The 12,001-nt window shown below is 40.0% G+C and overlaps 1 protein-coding gene across 2 annotated transcripts; it reads left to right on the top strand.

Annotated features, from left to right (window-relative positions):
* Positions 1 to 689: 689 nt before the first annotated feature.
* Positions 690 to 11,364, top strand: pex5 (peroxisomal biogenesis factor 5). 2 transcript variants are annotated; one of them, XM_018672405.2, is made up of 16 exons: positions 690 to 927; positions 3,138 to 3,294; positions 3,445 to 3,483; positions 3,642 to 3,759; positions 3,873 to 4,019; positions 4,252 to 4,336; positions 4,832 to 4,922; positions 5,220 to 5,342; positions 6,954 to 7,037; positions 7,403 to 7,522; positions 7,746 to 7,889; positions 8,090 to 8,160; positions 8,499 to 8,720; positions 8,848 to 9,013; positions 9,103 to 9,260; positions 10,110 to 11,364. In XM_018672405.2, exons 2-16 carry the CDS (start codon positions 3,181 to 3,183, stop codon positions 10,354 to 10,356), a joined length of 1,929 nt encoding a protein of 642 aa, XP_018527921.1. In that variant the 5' UTR covers positions 690 to 927; positions 3,138 to 3,180; the 3' UTR covers positions 10,357 to 11,364. The 2 variants fall into 2 exon arrangements, with proteins under 2 accessions (XP_018527921.1, XP_018527922.1); XM_018672406.2 differs by lacking the exon at positions 5,220 to 5,342.
* The last annotated feature ends 637 nt before the right edge of the window (positions 11,365 to 12,001 follow it).

Here is a 12,001-nt window from a genome sequence, read left to right as displayed (position 1 = left end):
ACACTTTTTAATGGTTGGTTAGTCTTTAACAATGTATTGTTTGTTGTTTATGAGCTTATTATGTGTTTTTGTGTAAAATCTTGCAAAAATCATGAGATTAAAATCTAAAGAGCATGTCATAGCTAAAAATGTAAAAGTATAGTAAAATGAAAAGCAGTACAAAATTTCCTTTTGAAATTTAGTGACATAGGAATATAAAGTACCATAAAGTTGAAATATAGTATTTAAGTACACATACTTGGTCATTTGTCACCACTGGATAAAATAAATCTATCATCTGAAAGTGTAAGGAATACTTCTCTGTTTTTAATACAGGAATTCACATGCAATATTTTTACATTGTTGCATTGCTTTTGCTTTAGTAAAACATCTGAATGCATCTTTCACCTCTGCATCATAATGTAGCCTACAATACAGAAGTGTTAAATGAAATATGTATGAAAATTAAGAGACCAAAGATGAACTTGTATAGCATGAGCGAACACAGAAACAGTAACAGTAGTAAGTTTGTTCTTGGGTAATGGTGTTTTCCCATCTAATAACTACACTGCTGATTTACTGGACCCTGATCTCCTGTTTTTACGTTAAACCTTTTAACTTAAGCTGAAGACAGCCTGCGTCCATTTCACTACGTTCTTTTTCTCAAGCGCGGATCATTTCTTGCGTAAGTCCGTTTGAGAATGCCAAACGGTCGTAACGGTACGAGACACTACAAGCGATCGGTGGAGGGTTTTGTGGGTCATGGAGGAGGAAGGTAAATAAAAGAGAAGCGCTAATAACGCACGGCGGCTGGTTTTAGACGGTTACCGGGAGGTTTGACACGCTGGATGCGACAACTTTTGCTCCGATAACGGTAGTGAAATCAGACGGAGAGGACAGACCGGAGAGGAGGGACTGTCGGCTCGGCTACAGCAGCAGCTGTCGGCGGTGAGATGAACACCATGCTACCCGTCTATTCATGCCTCTCTGGGCATATACTACAGGAATCATCTTTGCACTGGCCCTACTGTAGCTAGCTACCACCGCTAGCCACCGCTAGCTACAGTCGCGATTGTTAAAAGCCTAAAAGAGGGCATTAACTCTTCACATATTTTCATTTAACTTGCTACTTAATGAGCAGCATGTTGGCTACGTTAAAAAGAAACACGCTGAATAACGCTGACAAAGGTAATGTTGCAGTTTCTGACTGAAGCCACAGTTAGCTTCGGGCAAAACAGAGCTATCAATGTACACTCACTGGTCCCAGTCAGTTAACTGGTCTGGTTGAGTTAAAAAGCACCTGGAGGCTAGTGGGCTGCTTGCAGGTGAGCTAGTATGTAAGTCTGTGATTTAATTCAATTTTCACAATAAAAGTGGTATATGTGTGAATATTCAGGACAGAAAAGCCTTAACAGCCTTCCACCACTAATGTATTGTATGCAGAAGCTTTGTGGCATGTAAGTGAGCAAGTAAACAGGTGTCACAGTGGCCTATCTATGATAGTGAGTGTATTAATATCTTTGTCTAATCCTCTTACTTTGACCCTAATCATCATACTGCAGCTGTTTAAATCAGTGGGAATAAAATGTCCTTAAATCTATAGGCTGTGATGGAGAATCCATCCTATAAGTGATGGAGAATCCACCTGTAGAGTGGACTCTCTATTAACTGCAGTGTTTTTAGGTGAAAAGTGCACTGGTAGGATAGAATAGAGCAGAGTAGAGTGGAGTAGACAGGGAATTAAATTTCTATTCCTGACAGTTCATAATGGAAATTGTAACCATTATGTGTCCCTCTAGAGGGGTTAGAGAAGTTGAGTAGGCCAGCCTGTATAACAGTTTGTCATCTGTTCATCCCTCAGCCTGGATATGGGCCAGTGAATTGCGCAGGAGGGTTTCCTCATTGACAACATATAATTATTTTCAAGGTTTGCATGCACGAACTAAATCAGTGTCCTAAGGATTTTTCTCTTGTTATTGTTGGGCTTTCTGAAGATGAGGTGAGTGATCAGCTGATAAAAAAGGACAGAATAGAACCTAATGTGGATATAATGATGCTGTGACATGATTTTTTTTTTTGATTTTTTTTTTGTTTAAAGTAGTCCCAATATGTTGCTCAGAGTTTAGGAACCAATGTCAAAATGTCAGGTCACTTATTCAGTACTTTATCTTTATATATGAACAGGTTTTTCTACAAAACTCTTCATTTCATCTAACAAAGTAAACCTAATTTCAGCATGTAAAATGACTTTGCCTAAATAAATGTCTGAAATTGGAAACATTTTGATTTATATCAGGAAATATCTCATCAAATAATAAGCATGCAAAATAACCAAGATGACAGCTGACAGTTTTAGTATTTAACTTGACAGTCCGTACCATAAAAATACTAAGGTTCAGTACCCGACCCCATGCAACAGTAATTATGGCCTAGTATATTTTGGTTATAACAATATGGTCATGTAGCTTTAAAATGTTTTTCAGTCTTTTTCTGGCTATAAAGGCAGCAATAATGTTAAAAGCTAAAATCTTCTGAACTTACTGGACTAGCTGAGTGAAATGTGCAGTGAATGTCTGTGCCTGCTGGGCCATCATATCCACATTATTTATGGTTCAACCTAAGCCAGGAAATGACACGGAAAACAGCAGATGGAGCTTGAACTTGGTTATGTGACATGAGGCTATCTGTGCTGTGTGGACACCCTCAAGGTTTCAGCTTCCCTTGCCTGCCAGCCCTTAAAGGGGTCAGAAAAACTAAGAAATGCTGATGTCACTGGATGTCTTGTATCATTCATTTTCATTCTCAATTTTCTGAAGCTAAAAACAAAACTTTCTTTGTTAAAACTTTTTCTTGTTGAGGGTACCTCTACAGAAGTGATTTTGCCTGCAGAATGCTTCATTTTATTATTGTGTGATTTGTAGTGGGGGGTTTGAACTGCTGTCATCTTCATTTTGCAATTAAACCTTACACTATGCAGCTTACCTTTAGGGCTCATCTTGAATTAATCACACTACTGAGTGATGCTGTGCTTCAGTGTGACTGTGAAGAGTCTGAGGCCTAAAAAATACAATGCCATTAACTTTCTTGAACCCATATTAAATTATGTGCAGTTGTCCAAAACAAAAATTGAGTTATGCATCTGTTCATGCTCATCTCAGTTCTCAGGTGGTCTGATTGGGTTTGCCTCGTCCTTGTGTTGCCATGGCGATGCGGGAGTTGGTAGAGGCAGAATGTGGGGGAGCCAATCCCCTCATGAAGCTGACCAGTCACATGACCAAGGAAGGGGGGGCATGGCGGCACCGTTCAACACCTACAGTGAGTAGACAGTTTAGATAGCTAAATTTATTAGCCAAAACATTTCCAACAAAGTCTGCATATTGCAGCTGTATCACTAAATTGCTACTTGATAGCAGACATGGCACCGGTTGGCTCTGATATCTTACCTTTTCCCTTATTTTTTCTCAGATTCCCCCCACTCCCATTGAAATTGCAACTGAAGAAGAGGTTAGTGCACATACCTCTACAAGTATTCAGCATACAGTGTTGCCTGTAATAGAGATATAAAACTTTCTTGCACATATTTTATGCAACTTCTTAATATAATCTCTAAATTTCGAATAATTTTTAGTTGTTGTGGTAAAGTGTTTTTATTCTTGTTCCAGCTGGTGAATGAGTTCCTTCAGGCGCCCCCACGACCCCCACACACATTTGACATGGGTCAGCTGCTGGAGGAAATGCAGCAGATCGACCAGCAAAGCTACAGACAAGCTCCACAGAGAGGTGCACTTCATTATTATTGTCTTTCCTTATGTATTTTGTGTACACATTTCAGGCATTCTCTTTAGGCTTAAGTCTGCACGCCTATTTATGCACTGTGTACTGTCATGTTATAGCTCCAGATGTGGCAGCGTTGGCGCTCTCCGGTGACTGGGCAGCCGAGTTCCTCTCAGGTTCTGACTCTGCCTCCACACCGGGGCTCATCACTCTTGGCGATGCAGCAGATGCTGATTGGACGAGGGAGTTTATCGCTGAGGCTGCAGGTAGCTTGAGTTTGTTGTAGTTGCTCTTTCTTTCATTCTGGAAGCGCAGAACTGCTGTGCTTAATGTGCACTTGATGTTTCTGGAGTCATCATCAGCCTGTCATATATCATCAACTTTAACAGACATCAGAGCAAATCTGTCTTGTACAAATCCTTTTATTTTTGCATTATATACGCTTTTTACAATGTGTCTCCCTGTTTTTCCCTTTTTCTTTTTTTTCCTCTGCTCCAGATCCTGGACGCTGGGCAGAGGAGTATCTGGAGCAGTCGGAGGAGAAGTTGTGGCTTGGAGACTTGGGAGACAAGGAGAATGAATGGTTAGAACAGGGGCTGGGGGACATGGCTAGAGAGTGTTGAGAGTATGCAGATGAAAAATGGCTTCTATAAATGGCTACTTCAGGCACACTGCAATAAATGTGGAGCATGGGCAAGACACTGAGCAAGTAAAAGAGGACAAAAGCTTGAGAAAGGATGTCGGATTTGAATACATGTCTTGATAATGTCTTCGTCTTTGTGTCGATAGGATTTAAAAGTTTCTACTTTTAGCCTTGTCGCATGATGTGGAACTAGTCCGATCATGAGCTCTGTCAAAAGTGAAAGCCAGTATAGTATATTGTCCTTACAGATGTCTAATCATCAACATAGTGCACTGACCTCAAAAAAGTGCTCCCTTGTGCAACAACACAAAGCATATCCTTCAGCATGAATTGCCTTGTTCCAGACTACATATGTAGAATAAAATAGAGCAGTTTCTCCTAATCTTGTCATGCCTTACACTATAATATTCATATTTTTTGTTGATAACCTTCCAGGACAAAAGAGTATCAACCAGGAGAGGAGCTGAGGCAGACAGCCAATGAGCTTGTCTCAAAGGTCGAAGACCCCAAGTTACAAAATACAGAGGTGAGCCATGTGTTCCATGTGGATCCTTTTTAACCATGTATCATTCCTTTTACATATCTATCACCATATCCTTTCTCTTTTTCTTTGACATTTTTGTAGAGTAGTTCTCTGGTATAGTGTAGTGCACTGGTAATGTTGATACTTTAAGGCTTTTCAAGGTTATTGTCTTAGTTTAGGAAGAAAGTTGCTGCTTTGGAAAAAAAGAAACTAGCAGTATATTAGTATAAATGTGACCAGTTAGTAATGGTAATCGTAAATGCCTTTTTTTGTTGTCATTTTTTTTCCATTGTTGTGTAGTTCCTGCGATTCATTAGGCAGATTGGCGAGGGCAGTGTCACAGTGGAGAGCAGTACAGACAGACAGCTCACAGATAAAGCTCAGGCCGAGGAGGCTCAGAACTGGGCCTCCAACCTCAACCAGGTACGAGTCACTGCCTACTGAGGAGGGGATGGTTGCAACTGGGAATACATTGGGGAAGCAACTCTGGTTTGCTTTTGCACAGTATAGGCTATGCCTTGTGACTCATCACCCCAGTATCTGATGCAGAGTAACATTTTCCACAAATGTAACCAAAAGCAGCCACTACACTCGCTGTAATATGAAGCTCAAGTCTGCTCAGCATTGCAGATGGAATTTGTTCAGCAAAGAGAAGACTCTAATGACAGCTTCTCTTCTTATGTATTTAGTTTTTAATGTGCACAGTCAAGTTCCAATAAAGGTATTTCCATCTTGACTGAGTTTTCATTCAGGTCTTGAGTTAACTGGGGTTGTAATTGTTAACTTTTCCTGACATTCAGTTCAGGCCAGAAGATAGCTGATGCCAGGTTTTGGATTTAACTACATTTACCCCTGAAATCACGATACTGTGGAAGCCTTTTTCTGCCAAGAAGTTAGGAAATAAAAGTCAAACTTATCAGATAACAAGTCAAGCTTTTTTAATTTATTGAGTCCAAATTATGAGATATTGAGTCAAGAGTAAAAAAAAAAGACTCATTATTTCATGTTTCTTTTATAACTTTGACTTATTATCTGATAATTTTGACTTTGTAACTCAAAATTTGCATTTACTATCTGTGAAATTGTTTTGAATATAGTACATCTAAATCCTCAGACTTTTTATTTAATATGTCAAAAGTGTTTTTATTTTCATCGTGCCTAACTTTTCATCTATTTTTTTTCGTCTTCTGCCAGAAAGGGGCTTCCATACTATTCTGTGCATGTGTGGCTCTCAGTCCTGTTTATGATGAATATCTGTTAACCATGGCTCCTTTGTACTTTAGTTGCCCTCTAACTTTGACATGTACTTTTCCCATTTTTTGACCTGCCTTCGAACTCTCGGCTTGCCATTCCCTCAATTAACAACCGCCATTCATCTACTCCTCCTACTACTTAAAATTACTCCTACTTCGTCCACCCCTCAAAAAAAAAAAAAAAAAAAATCCTCCTCACCAACCGCTTCCTCCCCCTGAAAACATTGCCCTATTCCCCACCACCACCATCCTTCCTCACTCCTGCCATAGTTCCTGAAAGAGACGGGGGGAGGGAGTCTTCCTCTGGAACCCCCCGAGAGGAATGAGAAGATTGAGAAAACTAAAGCTAAACAGGCAGAGCAGTGGGCCAAGGTCGTCAGGCAGGTAGGACCTCTGTGGTCGTGGCAGCGATAGGTGTTTTATTTTTAGCTGCAGCTATCGCCATATTTTAGTTTTGCTTCTAGTGTTGTGCTCAGTTTTAGAGTTTTGTTCTACACATATAAAGTAGAATACACTCAGCATTCATTTCGCTGCTGTTGAGTGCATTTTCTATCTGATTAAAAACACCAAGAGTTTAACAGGATGAAATTTAAGGAAGGAGTAGGTGAAAATTAGCTTTTACTGTGCTGTTTTCTTCTTTCATCTTTTCCTCCTTTCCATTCACTTCCCTCTATATTTTTCCTGTGTTAACGTACCCACCCTCAGCTCAAATAACAGTTTTTCATTGACAGTATATGCAGACTCCAGTCAACCCCTGTCAATGCTCTTCATTGCTATTCAGGTGTCAGAGGAGTCGGCTGAAGCCTGGGTTGACGAGTTTGCCACATCAGGACCAGACTTCCAACAAGCCAAAGCTGCAGTGGAGGTGAGACAAGAATCTGTGACAACTCAGTATCCAACCCCAAAGTTAAAGCTACTGTGTATTATTTAGGAGCAGTGAAAATGAAGAGGTTAGAACATATTGTGTCCTGGAAGGTTGAGGTTTGAAAATGGAAGCTGACCAGGCAGAAATGCTTGTAATTAGCATCAAGGTGCCTTTGATAAAGTGACCTAATCCCATAAGAGAAAACAACAAACCACTGTCTTTCTCTTAGGAGTTATGCAGCAAAACGCCATCAAGTCACACTTATCTTTCACTTGGAAAAGTAAAGGTCAAACTGTGTCTATAATACAGGATGATATATAGGGTGAGGAGTGAAGTAATGATGTGTATCTCTGTCATTTTGTCAGAGTGATGTGGATTTCTGGGAGAAGCTACAGCAGGAGTGGGAGGAGATGGCTAAGAGGGATGCAGAGAGCCATCCCTGGCTGTCTGACTTCGATCAGCTACTCAGCACTTCTTATGACAAGGTAGCTGTCAACCTGCTCAGAACAGCCATCTGCTGAGAAATACTATCTGTTTATGTGTTTGAGAATTTCAGCATTTTTGCCCATACAGCCCTCTCTCTCTGATGTCTAACAGTATACTGCTTACAATATGTTACTGCTTTTTCTCTGCGTGATCCTCTGTTAGAACACTACACACCACACACTACATTCAGCAGTTTCTGCATTTTCCTTGTGTTTGTCGCAGGGGTATCAATTTGAAGAGGACAACCCCTACTTATCTCACCCAGACCCTTTGTCAGAAGGAGTAAAGAGGATGGAGGCAGGGGACATCCCTGGTGCTGTACGGTTCTTTGAAAGTGCTGTACAGAGAGAACCAGACAACCAGCTGGTGAGATTCTGCAAATCTGTGGTTTCATTTACATTTTCATCACTCTCTTATTATTTCATATGTTAAAAACAGTCCAATAAATCTCCTTTCTTATAATTTACTTGCAATTTTGTCTCTGACAGAAAGCAGTAGTAATGATGGTGTGTGTGTGTGTGTGTGTGTGTGTGTACACGCATGCTTCTGTTTCCTTTGAATTGCAGGCTTGGCAGTATCTGGGAACCTGTCAGGCAGAAAACGAGCAAGAATTTGCTGCCATCAGCGCCCTCCGCAGGTCAGAAATTAGAATTGCAAAATAATAACCTAGGTTAATACACTGACTAACTCATTCTAGTTTACTAGGACAATTAAACCTCCTTTGGACCTCAGGGGGCAGTATTTTTATACTGACAGTCTGACAGCAGACTTTCTGTGTGGACATTTTTGGAAATTATGATTAATATGCAACAAGGCATGTAGTGACTAACAGTTTCTATAAGTACTTATGTCCATTAATTACAGTTAAAATAGTTGCAAAATGTTGACATTTTCAACATTTCCTATCTCGAAAAAATCAAGACATTATTCTTGCCTGACGTCTTTGTTTTTCCATTGTCACTTTTCTTTCATTAGATGTATAGAGCTGAAGAACGACAACCTGACTGCTCTGATGGCGCTGGCTGTCAGTTTCACTAATGAGTCACTGCACAGGCAGGCCTGTGAGACTCTTCGTGATTGGCTGAAGCACAATCCAAAATACCGCTCTGTTTGGGAGCAGAATGAGCGCGAACGCCAAAAAGATGGTGCCAGAGATAGGGAGAAGGAGAGGGAGAGGTTCGGGTCACTCCTGCCAGAGTAAGTACAGTTTCAGATTTAAAACAGAATATACAGATCCAGTGATTACAAAATACTTGTAATAATGTTTCCCTTTCTTCTGAGTCTCCTTCTATTTGCCCTTTTTTTCCTTGTTTCTCCTGGACAGATCTTTGTTTTCTGACGTCCAGTCCCTGTTCCTGCGTGCAGCCAACTCTGACCCGGCCCAGGTGGACCCCCAACTGCAGTGTGGTCTGGGAGTTCTCTTCAACCTCAGTGGAGAGTATGACAAGGCGGTGGACTGTTTCAGTGCCGCTCTCTCTGTCACGCCACAGGTTAGCGTGGACGCCCATGCTGAGATCCTAACATTTGACTTCTTTGACTCTGTTTCTGAGCTCTTTCTCTTTCCTCCTGCCTTCATCAGGACTACCTGCTGTGGAATAAGTTGGGTGCTACTCTGGCCAATGGAAGCCGCTCAGAGGAGGCAGTGGCGGCCTACAGGAGAGCCCTGGAGCTGCAGCCCGGTTTCGTCCGCAGTCGCTACAACTTGGGGATCAGCTGTGTCAACTTAGGAGCACACAGGTGAAGGGACATTTATTTTCTGTTTTTAGATCTGAATTCCAGCAAACAAATGTGTCAGGTTTTAGCTTTAAAATGTCTGCTATTAACAGCCTGTTGACACTGCATCTGTGTTACGACCGAGTACACAAATGATTCATGTCCCCTTTTTAAAACCATCATAATGTTCAAGTGTGTGATGTCTATCTTAAAAGATGCATTTGTTTTGATACAGCTTTTGCTGTAACTCACTTGTCATATTAAACTGAAAAATTTTTACCTGTGTTTACGTGTCTTTGAAGAACAGAAATTTGTCTTTGTTCTGTTTTGTTTTCTCTTTATATCTGGGACAATTTTAGAACTTAACAAACCTTGGCTCAGTATGGTTGCTTTTACTTCCACTAGATGGCAACAACAGGTCTGTAATTTAGACTCAGTTGCCAGTTTGTTAAATACATTTAGTGTAAATAATTCAGTCCAGTACAACAGCCCTGCAATTAATCCTGTGTTTATGTCAGTTGCACTGTTCAGTTTTTGTTGAGACTGTTTTAGAGAGATGTTAATTCAACTTTATGGTCTTTTTGGAGGATGTTGTTATATTGCATTATACTAAGAGCAACATTTCACCCACCTCACTTTAATCAATAAGGGTAAACTCAAAAACAGGTTACCACTAATTTGATGAAGTGTGCTTTGACTATGATCTTATGTAGATGAAAGTAATGAAGATTTGCTGTTTAGTTTACAGTAATTTAACAGGAGTCTTAATCAGGATCATAACTACATATTGCAGCTGATAAATGTAATGTAAATGTTAATCTATCTGAAATTAGCTGTTCATTCTGTCTTGTCTTCTGCCATCTTCATCCTCAGAGAAGCGGTGGAGCATTTCCTCGAAGCTCTGTCTCTACAACGCCAAGCGGCTGGGGATGGGGCCAGAGCTGCAAGAGGGCCCGGAGGTGCTGCAGCAACCATGATGTCTGACAACATCTGGTCCACCCTGCGCATGGCTCTCAGCATGATGGGAGAGAGCTCTCTGTATGCTGCTGCTGATCGCCGGGACTTGGACACATTGCTGGCTCACTTCTGCCAGAGAGAGGTGGATGGTGGGACTGAATGAAAACCAGCCAGGGGAGGGCTTATTGAGTGTGAATGTGTTTTGCTGGGAGGTAAATGTTTGGGTGACTGAATGAAATGGGAGCAGAATCAGAGGGGTAACGGTTAGAGAGAAATGGAGATGGAAGACACTGTGAATTATCCGCCATCATAGAGACATCATCTTGTGCTTGTGTGTGTTTAAACGATTTCTAACAAATGTTGCAGTATTAGTCTCTACCTGGAGAGAAACAGCCAGCAGTAATACAGTCATGTCTCTGTATTTGACATGTTTGACGTTATGCTCATTGCCTCCAACTCTGTTGATCTGCAGAACTGGGTTTGATTTGAAATTTGTTCTCGATGAAGAAAGTAGATGATGAAGAATGAGTGAATACCTTCTGTACTCCGTAACCAGCAATGTGGACAGTTATGTTTATCATGACACTCAATGCTCTCATAGTCTTTCTTAATAGCAGGTTGTAAATTGAATTGTATACTCACTACGGTTATGTAAATTAAAGGTACAGTATTGCTGTGACAGTGAGAAGAGTACTGCTTTTTATCAAAGGTGCTCTTAAGAGAAGGATTATGTCAGTCCAGAGTACAAACACTAGTCAGAAGTGCTACAGTGGCTCGTTTTTCTGTTTTTTGTAATACCTTATTTAATTTTTTAGTAATCATTTATCAGCCAGGACAATGAACTGACAACCAGCGGGACTGATACTGTTATGATAAGGTGTGTGTATGTGTGTACAGTATGTGTGTGTGCGTGTTTGGGGTTGGGCGGGGGATATTAATCGTGCATCGGATGATAAGATCATATAATTGTAATATCATGAAATGATTCCTCTGGGCTCCTCTCTTGCTCTTTTTCATATCGCTCTTGTAAAACAATTGGCTTCATTGTAAAATAATGCTATATGCCATAATGTGTATTGTAACATAATTGTTGCACTATAATTGTTTTCAGGCTAGCTATATCCTGACTGCAATGTTTAATATAATATTCAGCAATAAAGCTTTGATTCCAGACGTGTTTTTCAGCATCAATCAGTCAACGAACAAATTGGCCAGGTGTCATAGAAAAATATGACAACCTGAAAAAAGAACTATTTCACAAGTAGTTACAGGTAACAGAGGCAACAAATGCTTCAGAACTGGGGCTGCTTGTGCTAAGAGTTTGAAATCTAAGGTGTTATGGATAGGGAAAACTATATAATAAAAAAGACAAGTGTTTACAGATATTGGGATTTTAACAAGACAATTAAACTGTTCAATTTCCCTCTTATTAGTTAGTATGTCAATTTAAAGATGTAGCCTGTCACAAGTCTTTCAATTAAAAAGAGCTGTCTTTGAATTTTAAATAAATAAATAATTAATTTGTTAATTCATCCTTTAAAAACAGGGAAAATAGGGAAGTGGAATTATTAACTGGCAATTGTAATTATCTTATGAATATTTGTAACGTTTGAACGTTTGTTAATATTTATTGTCAATCAATTTATAATGGCTTTTGAGATTAGTTTATCGCTTATAAATTAACCCTGTGAGGTAAAACTGAAATTATTCAGAAGTAAAATTGTATCTTCCACATATGATGTAGAAAAATTGTTTGTTTTTGTGCTTTGTTCTCCCTTAGCTCTTTAAAAAGTAACACTGTAGTAAGT

The sequence above is a fragment of the Lates calcarifer genome, linkage group LG15 (genome assembly GCF_001640805.2).
Source record: "Lates calcarifer isolate ASB-BC8 linkage group LG15, TLL_Latcal_v3, whole genome shotgun sequence".
Lineage (NCBI taxonomy): Eukaryota > Metazoa > Chordata > Actinopteri > Centropomidae > Lates > Lates calcarifer.
The sequence above is the reverse complement of the archived record's forward strand: the minus strand, read 5'-3'. Positions and strand labels throughout refer to the sequence as shown.

Bases quoted from the DNA above. Each gene is read 5' to 3' on its own strand.
- pex5 (XM_018672405.2), top strand. From the start codon at position 3,181: ATGGCGATGCGGGAGTTGGTAGAGGCAGAATGTGGGGGAGCCAATCCC. The intron at 4,923-5,219 runs GTGAGCCATGTG...ATTGTTGTGTAG, and splicing joins CCAAGTTACAAAATACAGAG to TTCCTGCGATTCATTAGGCA. The intron at 7,038-7,402 runs GTGAGACAAGAA...TCATTTTGTCAG, and splicing joins AAGCCAAAGCTGCAGTGGAG to AGTGATGTGGATTTCTGGGA.